Raw genomic sequence first — 24,041 nt, forward strand, 5'->3', positions numbered from 1 at the left:
ATTGGATACCAGAGAGATATAGCCCCCAATGGGGATTTCTTATGAGAATAACAAAATTACTACAAAAACCAAGCTTATCTAGATTCAGGAGTATCATAAAACCTAAATATTTCCATATATAATTTTGAGAAATCAATAATGTGTGTACTCTGGAATTATTTGTCATAGTTGTTATGAAATGATTCATCTGCCTAATGTTATGTACTGAAACTGCGTTAACATATCATAATTAAAGTTTAACATTGTTATTCCAAATAGGAACAAATGCTGCAGTTACACCTCTTGGCTAAAGAAGATCATCATAAGCAACTGAATGAAATAGAGAAATATTATACTACAATTGCATGTCAATTTGGAATGGTAAAAGAAAGTCATGAAAAGTTAGAACAGAATGGTAGGTGTTACACTTTAAACATTTCATATATTTATTCAATGAAAAATATTTAAACTGCTTTAAATGAGATGATTAACATGGGTTTTATTGTAGTTTTCAGTAAAAAAGGCAGTTTGAATACTTCTCAAATTCTTTCCAGTAAATCATCTTTGTCATCTTTGGTTTAATTTTTATTTTGTCTGGGCAGATGATTGTATAATAATAAAGATATGGCATATTTAAAATATAACATTTTTCTAAATATTTTTTATCTGTTTGCAGTACATGAAGCAATCCAGTTAAATAAGAGACTGTCAGCAGCAAATAAAAAACTGGAATCTGAAGTATGCAGTTTAAAACAGGTATGAGCCATAGAGTTTGCTAGCATTCTATGAGATTTTGTTCTAAGATTGAAAGACAGTGTGGGATGGTAGAGAGAAACCCAGGAGGCCTGGGTTTAAGTCCCACTTTCAGACACTGAACAAGTAGTTTAATCTCTCATTTCCCCAGGCTATCAGCTGCAGAACAGCCTGCATTGGCATAGTTTCCTCTCTTGGACTTATCTATGCCAATGAAATCACAGGTCTGATCTCTCCAAAAGTGGTTTGAGATTATTAGTCTTGTAGGATAATGGCTGAAAATTGTGATGTATTTGGTAGTAGGGCTGCAAAAAAAAAGTGTTGGTATAATAATGTGAACTTTAAGTTGTCTGATTTTTCCTAATTGAGCCACAATCTCTCATTGTTATTCTTTGTGACCAATAGCATGAATTGTGAAGATGTCTTAAAGAGCCAGTAGGACCTTTGACATTTGTCTGATTATTAACATCTCTAACAAACTGAAACAAATTAGACACTGACAGATAAAATGACAACTATTGTCCAATTCCACTATAATTCTTATAGCATTAATTATACTATGTTATGGTGGAATCATCATTGCAGTCCTAACCCTGGGATTGAGAGTCAGGAGTCCTGGATTTTATTTTGACCCTCTCTGTATTGGGAGTTTGACCATAAGAAAATCTCAGTCCTTCAATGTTATCATCTGTTAAATGGGCATATTATTTTCCTATCTACCTATTAGTAGGGCATTGTGAATATGAAGTAACAATGTTAGTGTTTTCACTTTTAATAAAAAGAGAGCCAGACTGGCAGGCAGGCAGATAGCAGACAGACCTAGTCTTGGCTCTGCCACTAAATAAATTTTGTGACTTTGGGTCATTCCACACATTTTGGCCTCAGTTTCCTCTGTTAAAAGATGAAAGTCTAGATCAGGGGACCTTTTGGAATCTATGAACTTGGATGGAAAAAAATTAAATCTTTTTTTTCCCTAACCTCTAAAAGATATTTAACATTTCCTTCAATTATGAATAAAAATAATACGCTGAGAAGGGCATTAGATTTCCACAGGTGTCTATGACTTGAGAAAGGTTAAGAATCCTGGAACTAGGGGTAGAACCAAGATGACAGAGTAACAGCATGCACTTTCTAGAGCACCGTCCCCAAGCCCAGCCAAATACCCATAAAAAATAGCTCTAAACAAATTCTGGAGATGCAGAACCCACAGCCCAAGACAGCCTGGAAGGTTGCTGGGAAGTAACTATCATGCCACGCTGGGAGCAGACCACAGTTCAGTGTGGGCCACTCTGGCATAGACAGGACCTGAACAGGCCTTGGAGAGACTGAATCTCTCCCACCTGTGGCAGTTTCCAGCCCCAGCCGCAGGGCAGCAGAGGGGCAAGGGGACTGAGGAACTCGCAACGGTCACAGCAGCAGGGGCAGGGGCAGGGGCAGAGACAGCAACTGTTTCTGGAGCTCTAGGCCCACAGATTGTGGTGGAATTGAGCAACTGACAGTACATCCCCACCCCCTCTGGAAGCAGAGATCTACCTTGACAAGGAGCTCAAAAGTCAAATAAATGGCTGGCAAAATAAGTAAAAACCAAAAAAAAGATTCAGACTACAGAATCTTACTTTGGTGACAAGGAAGACCAAAATATGCAAACAGAAGACAACAAAGTCAAAGCTCCTCCATCCAAAGCCTCCAAGAAAAATATGAATTGGTCTCAGTCCATGGAAGAGCTCAAAAAGGATTTTGAAAATCAAATAAGAGAAGTAGAGCAAAAATTGGGAAGAGAAATGAGAATGATGCAAGAAAATAATGAAAAACAAGTCAACTGCTTGCTAAAGGAGACCCAAAGAAATGCTGAAGAAAACAACACTGTAAAAAATAGACCAACCCAATTGACAAAAAAGATCCAAAAAGCCAACAAAGAGAAGAATGCCCTAAAAAGCAGAATTGGCCAGATGGAAAAGGAAGTTCAAAAGCTCACTGAAGAAAATAATTCCTTAGATTAGAATGGAGCAGATGGAAGCTAATGACTTTATGAAAAAGCAAGAAATTATAAAACAAAACCAAAGGAATGAAAAAATAGCAGACAATGTGAAATATCTCGTAGTAAAACAACTGACCTGGAAAAGAGATCCAGGAGAGACAATTTAAAAATTATGGGACTACCTGAAAGCCATGACCAAAAAAAAAGAGCCTAGACATCATCTTTCAAGAAATTATCAAGGAAAACAGCCATTATATTTTAGAACCAGATGGTAAAATAAACATTGAAAGAATCCACCAATCGCCTCCTGAAAGAGATTCCAAAAGAAAAACTCCTAGGAATATTATAGCCAAATTCCAGGGTTCCCAAGTCAAGGAGAAAATATTTCAAGCAGCCAGAGAGAAACAATTTGAGTACTGTGGAAATACAATCAGGATAATACAAGATCTAGCAGCTTCTACATTAAGGGATCAAAGGGCTTGGAATATGATATTTCAGAAGTCAAAGGAGCGAGGATTAAAACCAAGAATCACCTACCCAGCACAACTAAGTATAATACTTCAGAGGAAAAAATGGTCATTCAATAAAATAGAGGACTTTGAAACATTCTTGATGAAAAGACTAGAGCTGAATAGAAAGTTTGATTTTCAAACACAAGAATCAAGAGAAGCATGAAAAGGTAAACAGGAAAGAGAAATCATAAGGGACTCACTAAAGTTGAACTGTTTACATTCCTACATGGAAAGATAATATTTATAACTCTTGAGATTTTTCTCAGTACTAGGGTAGTTGGAAGGATTATATACATAGAGACAGAGGGCACAGTGTAAGTTGAATAGGAAGGGATGATAGCTAAAAATAAAATTAAAGGGTGAGAGAGGAATATATTGGAAGGAGAAAGGGAAAAATAGAATGGGGCAAATTATCTCTCACATAAAAGAGGCAAGAAAAAGCTTTTTCAGTGGAAGGGAAGAGAGAGGAGGTAAGAGGGAAAAAGTGAACCTTACTAGCATCACATTTAGCTTAAGGAGGGAATAACATGCACACTCAATTTGCTATGAAACTCCATCTTACACTACAGGAAAGTGGGAGGGAAGGAGATACTTTTGAGGAGGGATAGGGTCGAAAGAGAATAGAATAAATGGGGGGCAGAATAGGATGAAGGGAAATACAGTTAGTCTTGCACAGCTTGACTTTTATGGAAGTGCATAACTACACATGTATAACCTATATTGAATTGCTTGCCTTCACACCGAGGATGTGCGAGGAGGGAGGAAGGGAGAGCAGTTGGAACTCAAAGTTTTAAAAACAAATGTTAAAAATTGTTTTTACATGCAACTGGGAAATCAGATATACAGGCAGTGGGGTATGGAAATCTATCTTGTCTTCCAAGAAAATAAAGGGGATGGGGATAAGAGAAGGGAGGGGTGTGATAGAAGGGAGGGCAGATTGGGGAAGGGGTAATCAGAATACATGCTGTCTTGGGGTGGGGGAGGGAAGAGGTGGGGAGAAAATTTGAAACTCAAAATCTTGTGGAAATGAATGTTGAAAACTAAAAATAAATAAATAAATTAGACAAAAGGAATCCTGGAACTGCATTTTCTCTTTGGTCCTCTTTCCTCTAACATCCTATGATTATAAGTAAAATCAATTTGAAAATTAAAATAGAACTCCATTCAAATATAAAGTATCATTCTCTTTGTAAACGAGACAGCTCTGTGATATAGGTGGATAAGGATACCTGGCGTGGAGTTATTGTGAACGGAGTTCAGACCTTGCCTTGGAGACTGTTAGCTAAACGACACTCTAACTTCCTTCAGCCTTAGCTTCTTCCAATGAAATATGAGAATAATAACGGCCCTGCCTCACCAGATTGTTGTGAGGATCAGAGCAGATGTTCACAGAACCCTTTGCTAGCCTTAGAGCTGTGTTACAGTCGGATTGTTGGCTGTTAGGAAGATAGTCTTGCCACAGAGAGCGTGGAGGTCCTCAAGTCCAGAGAGTACTCGAATAAGAATCTCTGCTACAGCATTCAGAAAATCACCAAGTGAATTCAGAAATGTTTGTGTGTTAGGCATTGTGCTAAGTGCTGAGGATACAAAAGAAAAAGCAAAAGTAGTCCTTCCATTCTAATGGGGGAGACAACATATATCTACACAGAAATCTACACTGTCTATAGTGAGAAGGAAGATACTGTGTTTGCCTTCGTTGCTGAAGAAAGCCATGCCATCAGAGAAATGATGACATGACTTACACCTGACTCTGTTTTGAGTGAGGGAGGACTGTGCAGGTCACCAGCCTCACTTCTCCTGAGCCATCTGAATCCAGTGACCAGATATTCATCAGGATAACTGGAGATGACCCAGGATGCACTGGGAGACCTTGTCCCCTTTGGGGCAAGGTTTTTGCAGGTACTCACTTAGGGTGAGGCAACTCCCATTCATTGAATAGGTCTGTTTGAGAAGTAGCCAGGGCATGGCCCCTTTAATGATGCCAAGAAAAAAAGACATCAGGCTGGGAGGGAAACAGCAACACTTACTATTGATAATCAGTCTAAAGCTAGGAGGGTCCAGAGGAGCCCTGAGGCAGGGGCCCATTGGGGTTCCAGCTTCAGAGTGAAGTAGGTTTAAGATTTTGGGAAAGGAAAAGACAGGACAGGACAGGAAAGAAAAGGAAAAAAGAGGAGAGGAAATAACCTTAGAGATGAAGACACTGGCAGCTAGGGGTTGAACTGAACCTTGAAGGAAGCAAAGGAAAAATGATCATCTAGCTTTTGCATGAAAACCTCAGTCAGTAAACACTTATTAAGCACCTCTTATGCACCAGGCACCGTGTTAAGCAGCAAAGACAACAAAAGTGTTTTTAAACTGTCCTGAAGGCGCTTACAATCTAATGTGGGAGACAAGTAAACAAGCATTTACAAATGGGGAAAAGAGGAAAAAATTAACAGAGGGGAGGCACCAGATTTAAGAGGGACTGGGAAGGGCTTTCTGTAGCAGGTGAGCTTTTAGTTGGTACCTAAAGGAAACCAGTAGATGGAGATGAGGAGAGAGAGCATTCCAGGCACCAGGGAAATCCAGAGAAAATGTCCAGAGCTGAAAGATGGAGTGTCTTACTTGTGGAACCCCCAGGAGATCAGTATCTCTAGATGGAAGTGTACAAATGGGGAATGAGGTGTAAGAAGAATGGAGGGTGCTAAGTTATGCAAACAGAACCTCCAGTAACAGGGAAACACATCATTTCCTGGGGCATCCATTCTACTTCTGAACACCTCTTTCAAGCATAATTTGCCATTTTGCCACTTTTGTTCATTATTCTTGGTTCTGCCCTCTGGGGCCAAAGAGAACAGTTTAAACCCTTTTCACATGAAAAGTCTTTAGGTACTTGAATAGAACTATTATGTGTCGCCTAAACCTTCTGTTTGTGGTCAGTAAAATCTATCCCTTTGTCCTTTTCCAGTTCTTTAATGTATAGTTGAGTGAGAGTCTGGAATTGACTGTAGTTGACTGAGAGTCCTAGAATTCAGAATTGGAAGACCATCTAGTCTAATTCACACCTGAAAAATAATCCCATTAGTTAGAGCCTTTGCTAGAACCCACTACCTCCCTTCATAGAATTGATTAACTTTGGCCTCTTCTGCTTCAGTGGTGACTGTGATGTTAAATAGTTTGCCTTGGAATCAAATAGATATCATTTGGTCATTTTTGAGATTATCTCAGTACTGCTTTTCTCACATTTTTGACTATGAAGGCTGCTCCATTTCTTTTAAGGTATTCTTGCCTACACTAGTATATGTAATAATTGCTTGAATTAAATTTGCCCATTCCCATCCATTTAAGGTCACAGATAGCCAAGATATTGATGTTTAATCTTTAATCTTTAATCTGTCTGACCACATCCAGCTCCTCTTGGTTCCTTAATGTTACATTCCAGGTCCTTGTACAATATTGCTCTTACAGCCCTGCCTTTCCTTTAGCACCATATGCATCTGTAGCTGAGTTTCCTTTTGGCTTTGGCCTGGTCACTTCATTAGTACTAGAGCTACTTGTAGTTGTCCTCTGCTCTTCCCCAGTAGCGCGTTGGAAATCTTCTGACCTGAGGGCCTCATCTTCCAATGTCACCTCTTTTATCATTTTAGTGTACTGTCCATGGGGGTTTGTTGGCAAAGATGATGGAGTTTTTTGCCATGAATAACAGGCAAGTTTGGCCTTGAAGTATAAAATGAAGTAGGACAGATACTAATAGAGTTTTGTCAAGTTTTGTCAGGATAACTTGTCATAACAAACACTCTTTTCCAATAACTCAAAAGGTGATTTGACACATGGACATTTCCAGATGGTCAGTATAGAAATCAGATTGATCATATGCTTTGCAGCCAAAGATAGAGAAGCTCTATACAGTAGTTAAAACAAAACCTGGAGCTGATTGTGGCTCAGATCATGAGCTAATTATTGCAAAATTTAGATTCAAATTGACAAAAGTAAGGGAAACTGCTAGACAATAAAGGTATGACCTAAATAACAGCTCTTTTGAATATGAAGTGGAGGTGATGAATAGATTTAAAGGATTAGAACTGTCAGAGTGCCTGAAAACAATGAACAGAGAGGTTCACAATATTGTATAGGAGGCAGCCACAAAAAATATTCCAAAGAAAAAGGGCAAGAAGGGAACATGGCTGTCTGATGAGGTTTTGCAGATAGCTGAGGAAAGAAAGAAAGAGAAAGGGAAAGATATGCCTGACTGAGTGCAGAACTCCAGAGAATAGCAAGGAGGGATAAGGGTTCCTTAAATGAACAAGGCAAAGAAATAGAAGAAAACAATTGAATGGGAAAGACAGAAGAGCTCTTCAAGAAAACTGGAGTTATCCAGGGAAAGTTTCATGCAAATATGGGTGTGATAAAACACAAGAATGGTAGGAATTTAATGGAAGCAGAAGAGGTCAAGAAGTGGTCAGAATACCCAAAAGAACTATATAAGAAAGATCTTACCAGCACTGATGACCAGGATGGAGTGAGAGGTGACGGATCTAGGGCCAGTCAGGTTGAAGAAGGAGGTCCAGTGGGTCTCATGGAACATCGCTAACCATTAGGCTGGTGGAGGTACTGGCATTCCCCGAGAGCTATTTAAAACCTTGAAAGATGATGCTATGAAAGTACTAAACTTACTATGCCAGAAATTTGGAAAACAACCATGGCCACTGGATTGGAAAAGATCAGTTTATGTCACAATCCTAACGAAGGATAATTCCAAGGGATGTTCAAATTACTGAACAATTTCTCTTATTCATATGCCAGTAAGGTTATACTTAAGATTCTGCAAGCTAGGGTACGTGAACCGAGAATTACTACAAGAGCAGGCTAGTTTTCAAAAAGGCAGAGGATTATGGATTATGGAGAAAGTAAGGGAGTTCCAGAAAAACGTATACTTCTGCTTCATTGACTTCATGAAAACCTTTGACCATGTGGATCACAACAAAATGTGGCAAGTCCTCAAAGAGATGGAACTAGTAGATCATCTTACTTGTCTCCTGAGGAACCTGTGTACAGACCAAGAAGTGATACTTAGAACTGAACGAGGAACAACTGATTGGTTTAAGATTGAAAAAGGAACACAATAAGGCTGTATATTGTCACCGTATTTAATTTATGTGCAGAGTACATCATGCTAAATGCTAAACTAGATAAATCAAAAGCTGGAATTAAGGTTGCCAGTAGAAATAGCAACAATCAATAATTATGATGCTGGAGAAGACTTTTGAGAGTACCTTGGATAGCAAGAAGATCAGATCAGTCAATACTTAAAGAAAGTAATTCAAGCTATTCACTGGAAGATCAAATACTAAAGCTGAAGTTTAAATACTTTGACCACATAATGAGAAGACAGGACTCATTAAAAAAGATAGTGATGTTGGGAAAGATTGAAGGCAAAAGGTAAAGTGGATGGCAGAAGATGAGATGGGTAGATAGTGTCATGGAAAGAATGAATGTGAACTTGGACAGACTTTGAGAGATAATGGACAATAGAATCCTTTATCAAATGTAAATTTGTCTGCCCCTGCAACTTCTGCCTATTGTTCTGATCCTGTCCTCTAAGGTCAAGTAGAAGTCTAATTCCTCTTCCACATGACAGTCCTTCAGATACTTGAAAACAGTGATCATGTTCTTCATGAACTTTTCTTCTTCAGATTAAACATGCCCAATCATTTCATATGTTATGAACCATGCCTATGGCCCTTCTCTGGATTTCTACAGCCTTTCATTGTCTCTTGTAATGAGCACTATACACATCAGAGATGGTCTGATCAGAACAGAGTAGGAGACTGTCATCTGCTTTCTCCTCAAAATTGTGCCTCTCAGTGCAGCCCAGGATCATATTGGTTTTCCCTACTGCTGTTACACTGTTGAATCTTGTTGAGTTTGTAGTCCACTAGAACTCCCAGATCTCTTTGAGACCAACAAAACCATACCTCTCTCCATCTTGTACCTGTGCAGCCAATTACATGAACTCAATTATAAGACCTTACATTTAGCCCTAATAAATTTCATCTTATTAGACGTGACCTATTTATCAAGCCAGCCAATACTTTTTTGGGATCTTGACTGTGACATCTACTGAGTTAGTTTTCCCTTCTAGCTTTGAATCATCTGAAAACTTGATGAGCATCCCACTTGAACCTTTATATAAGTTATTGATAAAAATTGTTAAATAGCATGGTGCTTTTCCACTGGGGAGCTTCTTCCCTGTTGATGCTAAACCCATTAATGATGGTCTGGTTATTTGACCAATAATAATGGGTCTTATTATTTGACCAATTTTAATTTTACCTAAGTGTACTATGGTCTGTTCACATTCTTTTTCTCAAGACTAGCATTTGAGACTTTATAAAATCCTTCTCTAAAATCTAAGTAAACTATTTCTACAGAATTCCTCTCATGTACTTTTTAAATAGCCCTATTAAAAATAGAGTGAAGGTGAATCTGATATGATCTACCCTTGAATAAGCTATGATATTTGTAATCATCACTTCCTTTTTGAGGCATTCACTAATTATCTCATTAATAATCTGTTCTAAGATGTTGCCAGGAACTGAAGTCAGACTCTGGTTCCAATAATACATTCTCTTCTCTTTTTTCTTCAAGTCAATTCTCGAATCCATTCTCCAAACAATTGCTAAGTGATTTTCCCTAAAGTACAGGTCTGACGATGCCTGCTTCCTTGCTCAAGAAACTCTAGGCTCCCTGTTATTCTGGAGTTAAATATAAGTAGCTCTGTTTGGCATTTGAAGCCCTTTATAACCCACTTCAACTTAGCTTTCTAGCCTTATTCTACATTACTTCACTTTTCATACTGTTTAGTTCAGTCACACTGGCTTTCTTGCTGTTCCTCACACATGATTAATTATACCCTCCATCTTTCTTCTCTGGGCCTTTACACAGACTTTCTCTCCTATGTCTGGAATGCATTCTCTCCTCTGACTTTTTGAATCCCTTCATTTCCTACAAAGCTCAGTTTAAGCACCACTTCCTACACAAGAGGCCTTCCCTTATCTCAGCTTCTTTCCCTCCAGATTATCTTGTAGTTTTATACCTGTTTTGTGTATAGGTATATACATATATACGTGTTCTCTCCCCCATTAGAATGTTAGCTTTTTGAATTTTTGTCTTGGCATCCTCATTGCCTAGCACAGAGCTTGGTCTATTGTAAGTGCTTAAATGTTTGTTGATTGATTGCTAGTATGTCCTTCATAAGCCTTGTCCCCAACAAGTTACTTGAGAGAATGTTATGTATGGATCATAGAAGGAAAAATCTTCATTTTCAGCCAAGTTGTCGAATATGAAAGACTTTCTTACTGTGTTCAATAAGAATGCACGTAAAAAAGATAGATGCTACTTTTAATTCTAAAAACAGCTGGTTTTGACCCTCCAGTTTAAATTTCAAGAATCTAACATTATGTAATTCTTCAAAAAGGTAATTGATTTGACTTAAGATTAAAATTCAATTAACAACCAAGAATTCATTCATCAACACAGGTATATTTCCAGTAATTTATACTGTTTTCAGTTCTGCATCTTACATTTATTGTTTGTTTTCTTGAACTGATCAAATATCTTTTAACTTTGCAGATATTATTAAGGTTTTATTTATGTAGCCCTACTTTCAGAAATGGAATTTTTTTTCCATTTTGGCTTTGCCTCATGATGGCATGATAATACTTCAGATATTGTTTATTTCAAGTGATCACTTTCTATAAAATACATTTCTATATTAAAATATATATTTTCTGCGTAGAGTAGGATAAGTATTTCATTTTAGATAAATGGTATATTATATTTCTAAAATATAACTTGATTTCTTACTTAGAGACAAGAAACCAGGCTCATATAAACTTTAGAGACATATTCTTGGCATATTTACAGAAGCATGTGGTGAATGTCTCTCCCCAGGTATGAGTGGAATGGCATTGAGATCAAAATCACTGTATTCCTTTTCCCAGGCTTTGTAGCTCTGAGTCCAGGACAAGGGCAACTATATTCCCTACTGGGCAAACCATAGGATATAAAATGATCGAGTAGTGGCCCCTGACATTTGGGTACTTTTCAGTCCTTTTGCAAGTAAAGTATTGGAGCCAGTGACCGCACATAGCTATGGGAGAGTGCCAGATTGAAAGGAGAACCTAGAAGGGTAAAGCAGAATGGCTTTTTTTTTTCATGGCTCTAGAGGACATATAGCTAGAAGGATGATAATCAGGATATATTTTTTATAAGTTGAAATGTAATGCTTTATTGCACTTTCACCCTTTAATTTTTCAGAACTAATTTATTTTCTAAGGGTAATGTTAAAATTAGTTATTTGGAACATCAATCGACAGCATTAATATTATTCCTATTACTTATTTCAAATATCTATTCATTAATTTCCCCAAAGATAATCTTCATTTTTCTTTTATGCTGTACTATGATTTTGTCCAGAACATTTAAACTGTTGGTCTGTGATAAGATGGAATTCCACTTTTGTAGAGAAAAGTTAAACAGACCAAACTTAGTTGTTAGATAAAACTAGGTATTGCAGTTCTGAATGCTTGGTTCACCATTATGGCATCATGAAGAATTCTTGATACTATCTGTGAGCAGCATTCATAACCCCTGCTATTTGTCTGAGTAAACGTCAGAGCGCTCAAGGAGAGAGCGATATTAAACAGACTACCCCATACCAGAAAGGGAGGGGTGGGGGAGAAAAGGGCACAATATTTATGACTCCAGGAACTATAAGTTGTAATTTAATGAGATCAAAGCATGTGCTGTTTATTTGCTGCACTAGCAGCTTTGAATAAAATAGTTAGAAAACAGACAATGTATTAAAGTACAGGATATTTAAAAGACTATAATGTTGTAAAATCAAAGGCATATTTTAAGTAGAAAATCATGCTGTGGATGTCTCTAATATTAATTTAGTTTTCCCTTGAGATTAAGTAATTAATATGTTAGAAGAAAAGAAAGGCTCAGAAATTTATTCTCAATACTTGTTTTTGCCAGCTATTTTCTTTCTATTTTTACATTTCTCTTTTCCCTTGCTGTTTACAATAAAGGTTGGTATATTTTTAGGGCATTTTTTCTTGTGTGGCATTGCATCAACTATAACTCAACTGCTCATGTTCATTCATTGGAAGAGGTGGGGAGATGATGGGGGTGGTATGAAGAATGCAAAAAGACATTATTTATATAGAAGCTTTTAGTATGTTGAAACCTTGAAAAATAACATAGTACCTCTTAAAAATCAACTCTGTATTTGACTTAGGTTAAATTTCTCAGAATGTTGAAGGTCATTGTGCAAGTCCAGAGCTTCATCAGATTTCTGGGTTGTCATCTCTTTTTTTATTGCCAGTGTGCCTCATGCCGCCTTACGTAAATTAGGCCTGGAAGTTAGCTTAAAGATGGTGATATGTTGCAATTTCAAGTCCCTCATTTGGATGTTCACTTTAGGAGATCCAAAACAAGTAAAATAACAATGTAATTTTTTGGGAAAGCTCTTCTCATCAAAGTCCCACTCACAAGCTCCTACTCCAGTACTGTTCCAATACAAAATTTCTACATGAAATTTTGGGGGAATTACTTGACTTTTGTGTAAAGTTAAGTAGTCTTGCACCTCATGAGTATTTTAAGAAAAGCCACATATAAGGCTACCACTAAATAAGTCATTTTTTTTTTTTACTCAGACAAAGCTTGTTTCAATGTATCATAACAGTATGAGCATTACTAAGGTACATCATCTTTTGTTGTGATATCTGACAAGTATTAAGAAAGTACTACCTTCTGAATTAATGTAGAATCAATCTCCATATTTTTAACAAACTTAACTATTTCCTGAAATAACTGATTTACTTTGATGTCCCTTTAATATCTAGTTCTTTAAGTTTTCTTCCGAGAATGAAATACTGTTTTCTCTGTGTATGTGCTTGGGATATTTATCCTTTGTGGAAACAATAGTCAAGACCCAGAATTCTATAGAACCTTTTCAGTGAAATCTATAGCCACTCAGAAGAGAATAGACTAACATCCTCTTTTCAGTCATCTTTCTTGACTTCTCTGCTTTGCTCAATCTGTTGATCATTTCCTGCTCCTGGACACCCTTCTCTGTGTTTTTGGCACTGCATTCCCTTGGTTCTTGTTCTGTCTGTATGACTGATCCTTCTTGGCCTCTTGATATATATTGCTCCATTGTGAATCTTCTCTTTCCTTTCTACATGCTATCACTTGGTGATCTCATAAGGTCTCATGCGTTCCATGATCATTTCTATGCTAATGATCGTCAGATCTAGCTATTGAGTTGTACTGTCTCTTGACATTACCAACTACCTTTTGAACATTTTGAATGAGATGTGTGGGAGACATCCCACACTCAATAACTTCAGAACTGAATTTACTATCTTTGCTGTTAAACTCACCTGTCCCATCTGTCTTCTAAATTTGCCTATTTCCATCAAGGGCACCACCATCTTCCTAGTCACTCAGGTTCACATCTTTGATGTCATCATTGAGTCTTTACTCTCATCCGTATAGAAAACCAGTTGCCAGATCTTTCCATTTCTCCCTCCACAATGTCTCTAACATGCATCCCTTTTTCTCTATTTATATAACCATCGTTATAGTTTTATTACCGTTTGCCTAGACTATTGTAATAACCTGCTAACTGATCTCCCTGTCTCAAGTCTCTCTGTATTCCAGTTTATCTAACACATAGCCAAAGAGATTTTCCTAAAGTTTAGGAATGGTCATGTTACTCTCCCTTCTTCTCACTGAGTAAACTGAAGTGGCTTTTTATTATATCTAGGTCAAAATAAAAATTCCTTTATTTGGCATTTAAAGGTTCCCATAGCCTGGCCCCATCCTATTTTTCCAATTTTCTTCCCTCTAGGTACATATGATCCAGGCATTCTTTGACCATTTATCAACAGGAGCTTTTATTTTTATAAATTTGAAACAATTCTTTATATATCCTGAATATGAGAATTTCATCAAAGAAACTTACTGGAACCCTCTCCCCACCACCCCAGGTATCAGCATTGGTTTCGTTTATATGAAAAATTCAATTGAATGTAATCAAAATTGTCTATATAATCTTATCTAATATTTTTTATTTGTTATTTGTCATGAACTCTTCCTCTATCCATAGGTATAATTGGAAATTTCTTCCTTGTTCTTCTATCTTGTTTATGATGTGACCTTTTATATTTAAAACATGTATCCATTTGAAACTAATTCTGATACATGGTGTGAAGTGCTGGTCTAAACATTGTTACTGAATTCTTTTACTTCTATATATCATATTCTTCATCTCTTCCACTTGATCTACCTTTCTATTTTTTAATCCGTACCAAATCACCAAATCATTTTGATGATTACTGCTTTGTCCTATAGTTTGAGATCTGATACTGCTAGATCCTCTTCTTTCTCACTTATTTTTTTTCATCCTCTTCTTTCTCACTTATTTTTTTTCATCATTTCTATTGAGGTGCTTGACCTTTGGATCTTCTAGCTGAATTTTGTTAAAAAAAATTTTGTTAAAAAAATTTTGCTCTGTGAATCAATACTTTGGTAATTTCATTGGTATGGCATTGAGTAAATATATTAATTTGGGTAGTTATGTCATTTTTATTATATTGGCTCTGCTTATTCATATGTAATTTATATTCCTTTAGATTTTTCTTTATTTTCATAAAGAGTGTTTTATGATTGTCTTCATAAAGTTTCTGTATTTGTCTCGGTAGTTAGACTCTCAAGCATTTTATACATTTTGTGGTTATTTTAAATGGAGTTTCTCTTTCCATTTCTTCCTAGTAGGTTTTGTTGGTAACATATAGAAATACATCTGATAACTTATGTAGATTTATTTTATATCCTGCAACTGTGAAGGTAATTGTTTTAATTAGTTTTTTACTTGACTCTAGGGTTTCTTAAGTAAACTATCAAATCATCTGTAAAAAGTAATAGCTTTGTTTTCCCTTTGAATGTATTTATCCCTTTAATTTCTTTTTTTTTATCTTGCTGTAGTTGGCATTTCCAGTACTATATCAGATAGTAGCGGTTACAATAGGCGTTCTTGCTTGACTCTTGATCCTCTAGAAAAGGCTTCTACTTTTATTTGCATGAGATGTAGTGCTGGATGTTTACATTAGATAGCTACAGCTTACCCTATTTTTAAAAGCTTTATTCTTATGTTTTTCTAAGGTTGTTTTTTAAACATCCATAGGTGGTATATTTTTGTCACAAGCTTTTTCTGTATCAATCAGTACAATTGCAAGATTTTGTTCTTATAATTAACATGATCTGTTATGTTTATGTTTTTCTATATTCAGACTATCTTGTATTTATGGCATAAATCCAATTTGGCTTTAGTGTTGTTTTTTTTTTGTGGTATTGCTGTAGCTTCTTTGCTATTATCTTATTTAAATTTTTTTGCATCTGAGTTAATTAAATAATATTGGCCTATAGTTTTCTTTTTCCATTTTGACTCCTCCTGGTTTAGATATTGAAACCATATTTACATCATAAAAAAGAATTTGGTAAGATCCTTTCTTTTCCTATTTTTCAAACATTGTGTAATATTGGAATTAATTATTCTTTGAATATTTGATAGATGTGCTTATAAATCTGTTTGGTCCCAGGGCTTTTCTACCTTGGGAGGTTATTTATGCCTTGTTCAATTTCTTTTCCTGAGACTGAGTTATTTAAATTTTCTACTTCTTGTTCTGTTAATCTGGGTATTTTACATTTTTGTGACTATTCATACTTCTGTTTTATGTATTGTTGTTTTTGGAATATAGTCAGGTAAAATAGTTTCTAATAATTTCTTTTATTTCTTTTTCCAATTTTGTGAATTCTCCTTTTTAAAGTTTTTGATACTGGTGATATGATGTTCCTTTTAAAAATCAAATTAGTTAATACTTTGTTGGGGTTTTTGTTTTTAGCAACTCAGATTTATTTAGTGATTCAATGATCTTTTAACTCTGTTATTCTTTTCTTTAATTTTCAGAATTTTGATTTTGTTTAATTGAGGTTTTAAAATTTGTTAGTTTTCTAGGGTTTTTTTTGGTCCACCCAATTCATTAATCTGTTTTTTCTTTTGTTGACAAAAAATGTTTAGAGATACAAACTTTCTATGAAGGATATCTTTGGCTGCATCCCAAACTTTTGACATGTCACCTTATTGTTATCATTAACTTTAATGAAATCATTTATTATTTCTATGATTTGTTCTTTGACACACCAGTTCTTTAGGATTAAATTATTTAGGCTCCAATCAATTTTTAATACCGTTTTCATTGGCTTTTCATTGAATTTTTATTGTTATTGTTGCACCATGCTTAGTAAGGAATGTATTAGATATTTATGGTTTTCTGCATTTGTTTGTTAAGTTTTTATGCATTAAATCAGGGTTAATATTTAATGATGTTATGCACAGCTGAGAAATAGGCATATTACTTTTTATTTCCTTGCAATAATTGCCAGAAATCTATCCTTACTAACATTTCTAAATGTCCCTTCAGGTTCTTAATTTCTTTCTTGTTTTTGTTGTTGAGTTTATCTAAGTCTGAGAGAATACATTGATGTCCCCAGTCATTTTATTTGGATTATCTATTTCTCTCTGTAACTTGTTTAACTTTTCTGTTAAATATTCATATATATTTCTTTGGTATATACATCTTAAATATTGACATTAATTCATTGTCCATGATGCCTTTAAGCATAATGTAGTTTCCCTATTATTCTTTTAGTCTATTTTCACTACTATTTTGTCTGAGATTATTATTGCTACCTCTGTTTTTTTTTTTGCTTTTGGAGGTTCACCTAAATAATAATAGATTTTGTTTCATCTCTTTATTTTAACTCTGTGTACATCTTTATATTTTTCTTCTGTTTTGTGTAAACAATATAATTGTTGAATTCTCTTTTCTAATCCAGCCTTTATCCTCTTCCATTTCATGTATGAGTTCATTCCATTTACATTTACAATTATGATAATTAATTGCATGTTTTTCTCTACACTGTTCCCTTTTACTTTTCCCTCTCTTTTCTCTCCATAATATCTTTCAGATAAGAGTCAAGAGAGGAATGTGCTCAGCATTCATGCTTTGTGCAATCAGCTTCCATTCCTCTGACTGTTTCTCTTTACTTCTCCCAAATTCCAGTGATAGATTCTTACCCTCATTCTGTTACTTTTTAAGCTGCTTTTCATAGTCCCTACTCTGAATTTAGAGTTTGTTGTATTTTTGACTAATCCCTTCCTGAATCTACTTCTCTCTTATTTCCCCCTCTCCCATTCTTTCCTGTTTCCTTGTTGATTTGTATTTCTACAACAAACTCTGTGTGTGTGTGTGTGTGTGTGTGTGCGTGTGTATGTGTGTGTGTGTTCTGTCCTCCTTTGACCAAATCAGAGGAAGATGAAAGTGATGTCCAATTGATGCCTGATTTTTCCTACTCCTTCCTCATTTATATAGATTTTTATTTGTACAGATTTGAGATAATAAGTTTCCTCACCTTTCTACCCTTTTCCTCCTTGCTTACTTATTGTAACCCTCACTTTCATTTATCCTTTGAATTCTTTTAATGTCAATTTAATATCATCACAAAATCACTCCCAGGTCTTATGTATTATTTAGTTCCCTTTATTACCCTTGATGACATTAGGGACTCTTGTTCTCAATTGACACTTAGATCATCTTTCTCATTAGAATGTAAAAGATTCATCCTTTTTTAGTTCATTCTGATTGCTTACTTATATTTACCTTTTGATATTTCTCTTGACTCTTCTGTTTGTATTTCAGAATTTCTCCTCAGTTCTGATCTTTTCATCAGGAATGCTTATAAGTCTTCTGTTTCATTAAAGGTCTATTTTTTTCCCCTGTAGGTTTATACTCAGTTTTGCTGGAAAAATTATTCTTGGTTGTAAGCCTATAATTTTGTCTTTTGGAATACTGTATTACATGTTCTTTGCTGTTCTCTTTGTTCACTGCTAAATTTTATGTGATCCCTAACTGCATTCACTTTGTAATTGAAGTCTTTCTTTCTGACTTTTTGCAGTATTTCTTCTTTGGCTTAAAAGTTCTAAATTTTAGCTGTGATGTTTTATTTTGGGATCTCTTGCAGTAGGTAACTGGTAGTTTTTTTTTTCTTCTATTTTCACTTTGCCCTCTGGTTCTAATAGATCTGGGCAATTTTCTTACATTATTTCTTGAAATATGATATCCAAGCTAATTTTTAAAATTTTGGTCTGTCTCTTGGTAAGGTTTTATACCTCTTATGCTAAATTATTCGTTCTACTTCTAGGTTTTTCCTCCAAAGCTCTTATTTCTTCCACGTATATCCTCTTCCTCTCATTTTACCTATACAATAATTTTTAACTTTTTTAAGAACTTGTGGTAAAACTTTGTTTGTAGGTGTTTTGTAATTATTCTCTTCTGGATTTGTATCATAGGCATCCCTAGAACCAAAATATCATGGGAATCTTTTTTGTTTGTTTGTTTTTCGATTCTTCCAGCCTTACTTCCTAGATTGGGATTTTGTGTTAGATGCAGGCTCTGAAAACTTTTGGGGAGAATATTATAGTTAAGTATGTTCCTGATCTGTATTTTCTAACACTTTCTTCTCCTGTTGTTTAGTGCCATGTTCTTGAAAGATCATGGGGCATCTTAGGCCAGGTAGATTCAAACTTTTAGAAGGCCCTAAGTGGTCTGACCTAGGATATAGTCTTTCACACCATCCTGGATTTCCTAGTCTCTAGTCTAGACCCTAGTTTGAGTCTAACCAACACAGCTATACACTTGCCTCTGGATTAGAACTCCAGTAGACAGTTGCTGGCCTCAATCACTGTTAGCTAACTAGAAGTCCCTGTAGGGTCAGAAAAACAGGGTTGCTGGCTAACTTGTTCTAAACCTGGAAGACTGACTTTGGATATCTTCTTTGAGGTCAGAGTGATAGAACTCCAGTCCTGCCTCTGTTCCACAGGTCCTGTCTTTATCACCATGCTGTGGGTTGAATTCATGATCTCTGACTGGAGAAAAATGATCCCTCATATGTTATCTTTAGATTTCCTGATTACTGTTTATTTTGGCACTCTCCTTAGTTTTTTATTGGAATGTTTTGCATGAATGTACATATATAACCTGTATCAAATTGCTTACTATTTCTGCGAGTGAGGAAGGGAGGGAGTAAGAGAGAGAATTTAGAGCTCAAAATTTTAAAAAAGTTAACCTTAAAATTTATCTTTATATTTAATTGGGAAAATATTATTTTTAAAAAGGTCTTTGTTGGAGTAGCTGTGAGGAGAGCTAGGCTTTACTGATTCTTCCCACTCCACCATCTTTGCAGGTAATTGAACTACTAGGATACTGCTTAATTTTTCCTATCTCTTTTAAGAGAATTTTAAAAATATATGCATACGCACTCCAAAAGTATGTTGATTTAACTTCCTAAGTATGCAGCATAAGTAAGTAACATTTTGCTTTGAAAATGTCTCATGCTTCTTTTAGGACTCTGTTGCCATTTTGGGCCAGTAAAATTTATTTCATTCTAATCCATGTTCTCTCTTTACTGAGGTTTTGAAAATCATCATGTATCTTTGGACTTGTATCCTCAGGGCCTAGCACAGTGCCTGGCCCATAGTAAATACTTAAAAAGTAATGGCAGTTAAGCTGTGCAACAGAGAATTCTATCATCTCATTATGCGATGCTAAATGTTACCTATTGGTGCTACTAACATTTTGCTCTGCTGCATGCTGAACTTAGGTTACTGATGCCATTGACTGTCTCTGAAAGGCACCTTTCCACTTGGCACTGGTGAAAAATACTTATCAATATTTTGCTATCTGGTCTTTTTAAAAATGATCTGCAGACCTATAATCTTTGAATTTTTCAGTGACAAAACTAAGAACTTTTTTGCATGAGATAATGAGTCCTATTATTAATGAGTCCTATGCTGGTAAATGCACCAAGTTTCTGGTGATGATTGCTCTTTTGGTGTAAGTCTCCTTCCATGCTACATAGTAATAGCCATGTTGTGAAGGTAACCAGCTGTGAAAAATTTAGCTCCTGGGATCAGTACAATGAGCTACCATAACTCCAAAGGACTCATGGTGTAAATACTACCCACCTCCAGAGAGAGAACTGGTAGACTCAGATTGTAGATTGGAGCATATTTTTCCCCTTTATTTTTTCTTGCCCCACTCCCCTCCCAGAACATAACTAATACAGAATGTTTTGTATAATTTCATATCTATAACGGGTATCATATTTCTTGCATTTTCAGTTGATGGAGGGAGAAGCGGAAGGAATGAGAAGTAACAAAATTAAAATAAATATAACTTAAAATTAAAATTGACTTTTCCCATTCCTTCTTAGTTTGTCTGAGTCTGTGGGGGCCAGTTGATTAAGTCTTTAAAAACTTCTTCACACTTTTTGTTTCAGAAATATCCAAAAAGTATCAAGGATTGGGCCTGATTGACCTTTCTTATCCATCTGCTTTTGGTTCTTCTCAAACTGTAATCATGATTGACTTAGTGACGATAGCATAATTCCTTAAAAACTGTTGATAATAGTCACTAAATCCCAGAAAATTCCTTAGTTATTTTGGGTCACATGCATTTGGCCTGCTGGCGAGCTCTTCTGTCTTCTCTGGGTCAGTCAGCAGGCATTTATTAAGTGCTTATTATGTGCTTTATGTTGTGGAAAGTACTGAAGATACAAAGAATGATCAATCAGTCCCTGCCTTTAAGGAGCTCACATTCTAATGGAAGAGACAATGTACAAAAGTTTTGCATACACATTGCCTTCAGAAGGAGGCTATCTGGAAAGGCCTCTGGCAGAAAGTAGAATCTGAGGTAAGTATCACAGGAAGCCAGGAGGGAGAACATCCTAGGCATGTGGCACAGCCAAGGCAAAGGCCTGACTTTGGGAGGTGGAGTGTTGGGTATGAGGAATACCAAAATGTGCAGTGTTGATGGAGTGTATAGAGAGGAAGAAATAGAAGAAGACTGGAGATTCAGGAAAGGGTCAGGTTGTGAAAAACTGTAAAAGCCAAATAGAATCTGAGGGTCCATAACCATTCCCTCATGAGACAAGATATGTCCCACATTCTTTGCAGAGGCCCTTTAATAAAACTTGCAGTGGTCAGTTAACAGCTTCAGCTGAATTTCTTCCAGCTGATTTAACACTCTCATTAATCTTTTCACTTGCTTTTCTCCTGTCATCTTGAAAATGATGAAATCATCCAGGAATTAAGGTTCAAGGATGATTGATTTGCCCAGGGTCACATAGCTGGTAAGTGGTGAAGTGAGGACTTGATCCCAGGTTTTCTGACTCCAGTATATACAGAAATAATTATAACATCAAATAGAATATGATAAATACATCAGAGGTTAAGAATAAAATCATATTAAGAAGCTTAATCTGACAGAAATGTGTAAGGTGGATTGGAGCAGGGAGAAAAATAGACTCAGGAAATTATTGCAGGTGTCCAGGTGAGAAGGAATAAGGGTCTGAACTAGAGCAGTGTAAGAATGGAAAAGGAGGGAATTGGGCAACATATTTTAGAGGTAAAATCAGTAAAGCCTGGCAACTATGGAATTCAGTAGGGAGAGAAAGGAGTCAAAGATGACATATTCATTTGGGCTAGACTACATTATCTTAAAATTCTGATCTTCTTTGAAGTGCTCTTACCTTGTTCAAATCCAGCCCTAGGCACTTACTAGTTATATGGCCTTGAGCAAGTTACTTAACCTCTGTTTGTCTTCGTTTCTTCAACTATAAAATAATATCTACGCCTCAAAGTGTTTGTGAGGATCAAATGAAAAAGTGCTTAGCACAGTGCTTGGCACACAGTAGGCACTATATAAATGCTAGATGTTATCATTAATGAATTACCTTGATTCGCTTAGAGACAAAATGGTATGTAATCAACATCATAACCATTTATAAAAATATTTTTGGTATCGTAGGGATCTGCAGAACCTTGGGGGAAAGGAAGTGTGGGAGGAATGGCGAGGGAATTTCACAAATGTCCTTCATTATCTACAATATGCTGCCTTTAGTTGGCTGGTCAGTTGTGTTCCTGAGACCTGTATGTCCCAATAAAGCTTTTTGCCTAGCACCATAGCCAGAGGCTGGATTCCTACCCTCTAAAGTTGGTGTAGACAAATGCAATTGGTCAAAAAGAGAATGAGGGAGAGAATGTGGATAGACCAACACTATTAGGAAGACAACTCCAAGTGCACTGCCGTATTGGGGGTTGAACATTATCTTCGTATGTGAAAGACAACAAATTCTTACTTTAGATGGATTTAGGGACTATCAACAAGAAGCTACTGAGATGTGATAATTGTACTGAATACACTGTCTAATATTGCTTTCCTTTGTGAAGGAACTGAAGAAAGTAAGTACAGATCTGATAAAGTCCAAGATCACATGTCAGTCCAGGGCAGAAGGAGAAGACCTCAATCTTATAATAAAAGAACAGCAATTTCAAGAATTACAAGAAAAACTCCAAATGGTATTTATGCAAAAAGTGTTCATTTGGCTGATATTCCTTGGCTGCTTTTAAAAAGTTTTATAATAGCTTATATTTATGATAATAAAACAAAATCATTTCTTTAGAGCATGAAATCAATATGTATAATAGAAATAATTATAGCTAAAATAATTTGGTTCTATTTTACTAGGTCTCTCAAATATCTTTTTTTTTAGTTAAGAAGTACTCTCTAGATCAGAAGATTTGGTGTTAAGATCACTCTTAAAATTATTGAAGACCACCGCTCCCCACCAAAGAGTTTTTGTTTATATGGATTATAATTATTAATATTCACTACATTAGAAATTAAAATGTCTTAGTATTATGAAAATAGCTTTGATCTTTTAGGGCCCCGGAAGGGGTTTTGGGAGGCCCTTGGGTTCTTGGACAACACTTTGAGAACCAAAATTTGGTCACATAAACAACTTAGAAGCCACCTACAGGTTCATAATCTCAGATGGTTCAGTGGTCCAGAGATGCTTTTAGGTTTGGGAGGCCCTTCAAACTTTCATTATCAATTACCATTTTCACCAGGCTATATAGCAGGCAGTCTTCTGAATTTCACTGGAGTCAGTGCCCCAGGGAAAGAAAAATTATGGGTAAGTGGTATATCATAGGGTGCTTAATGTGTAAGTTTCACCAGATTTACTGAGCAGCCAGTAAATCAAATGACAGTAGATAGTGCTAAATTTTAGATTGAAATAATGAAAGTCCCTATTTTGAAAAATATGTTAAATAAAAGGAGTTTTTTCTTTATTATGTGCCTTTAATTGGTAACCTTTGGAATCATTTACATTTTAAAGGAAATTGAAGTAAGAAAGAAGGTTAGTGAAAAGGTTACCTGCATTCAAGAAGAAAAACAGGTAAGTAATATTTTCATACTTGAAACACAATATTTTTATTTTATTTTATATTTATTTTTATATTATAAGTACAAATAAATATTTTATATATATAATATTTATTTATATTTATTTTATTCTGAGGATGTTTCCATTGGGTTCATTTAGGATCTTTTTGGTACAAAGTGATGGGACCAATTAATCAACTAATGTTTGAGTGACTATTGTGTTTTTGCATTGTGCAAAATGCATGTATGTCCCAATAATAATAATCCAGAGGCTGGATTCCTATCCTCTAAAGTTGTTATAGACATATGCAATTGGTCAAAAAGAGAATGAGGGAGAGAGTGTTAATAGACCAACACAATGGAGCATAGGACAAAACAGATGTGGTCTCTGACCTCAACTAGCTTCTACTTTGGGTGAAACCT

The 24,041-nt window shown here is 35.7% G+C and overlaps 1 protein-coding gene across 3 annotated transcripts in view; it reads left to right on the forward strand.

Annotated features, from left to right (window-relative positions):
- The window catches only part of CCDC73 (coiled-coil domain containing 73), a 155,095-nt gene that overhangs the window by 84,735 nt on the left and 46,319 nt on the right, over positions 1-24,041 (forward strand). For all 3 annotated transcript variants that reach the window (XM_072619232.1, XM_072619234.1, XM_072619233.1), the window contains exons 8-11: positions 259-394; positions 656-735; positions 22,622-22,750; positions 23,572-23,631. In XM_072619232.1, coding sequence (XP_072475333.1) covers positions 259-394; positions 656-735; positions 22,622-22,750; positions 23,572-23,631 — 405 coding nt within the window. The remainder of the gene's footprint in view (positions 1-258; positions 395-655; positions 736-22,621; positions 22,751-23,571; positions 23,632-24,041) is intronic.

Source organism: Notamacropus eugenii, chromosome 6 (assembly GCF_028372415.1).
Source record: "Notamacropus eugenii isolate mMacEug1 chromosome 6, mMacEug1.pri_v2, whole genome shotgun sequence".
Classification (NCBI taxonomy): Eukaryota; Metazoa; Chordata; class Mammalia; order Diprotodontia; family Macropodidae; genus Notamacropus; species Notamacropus eugenii.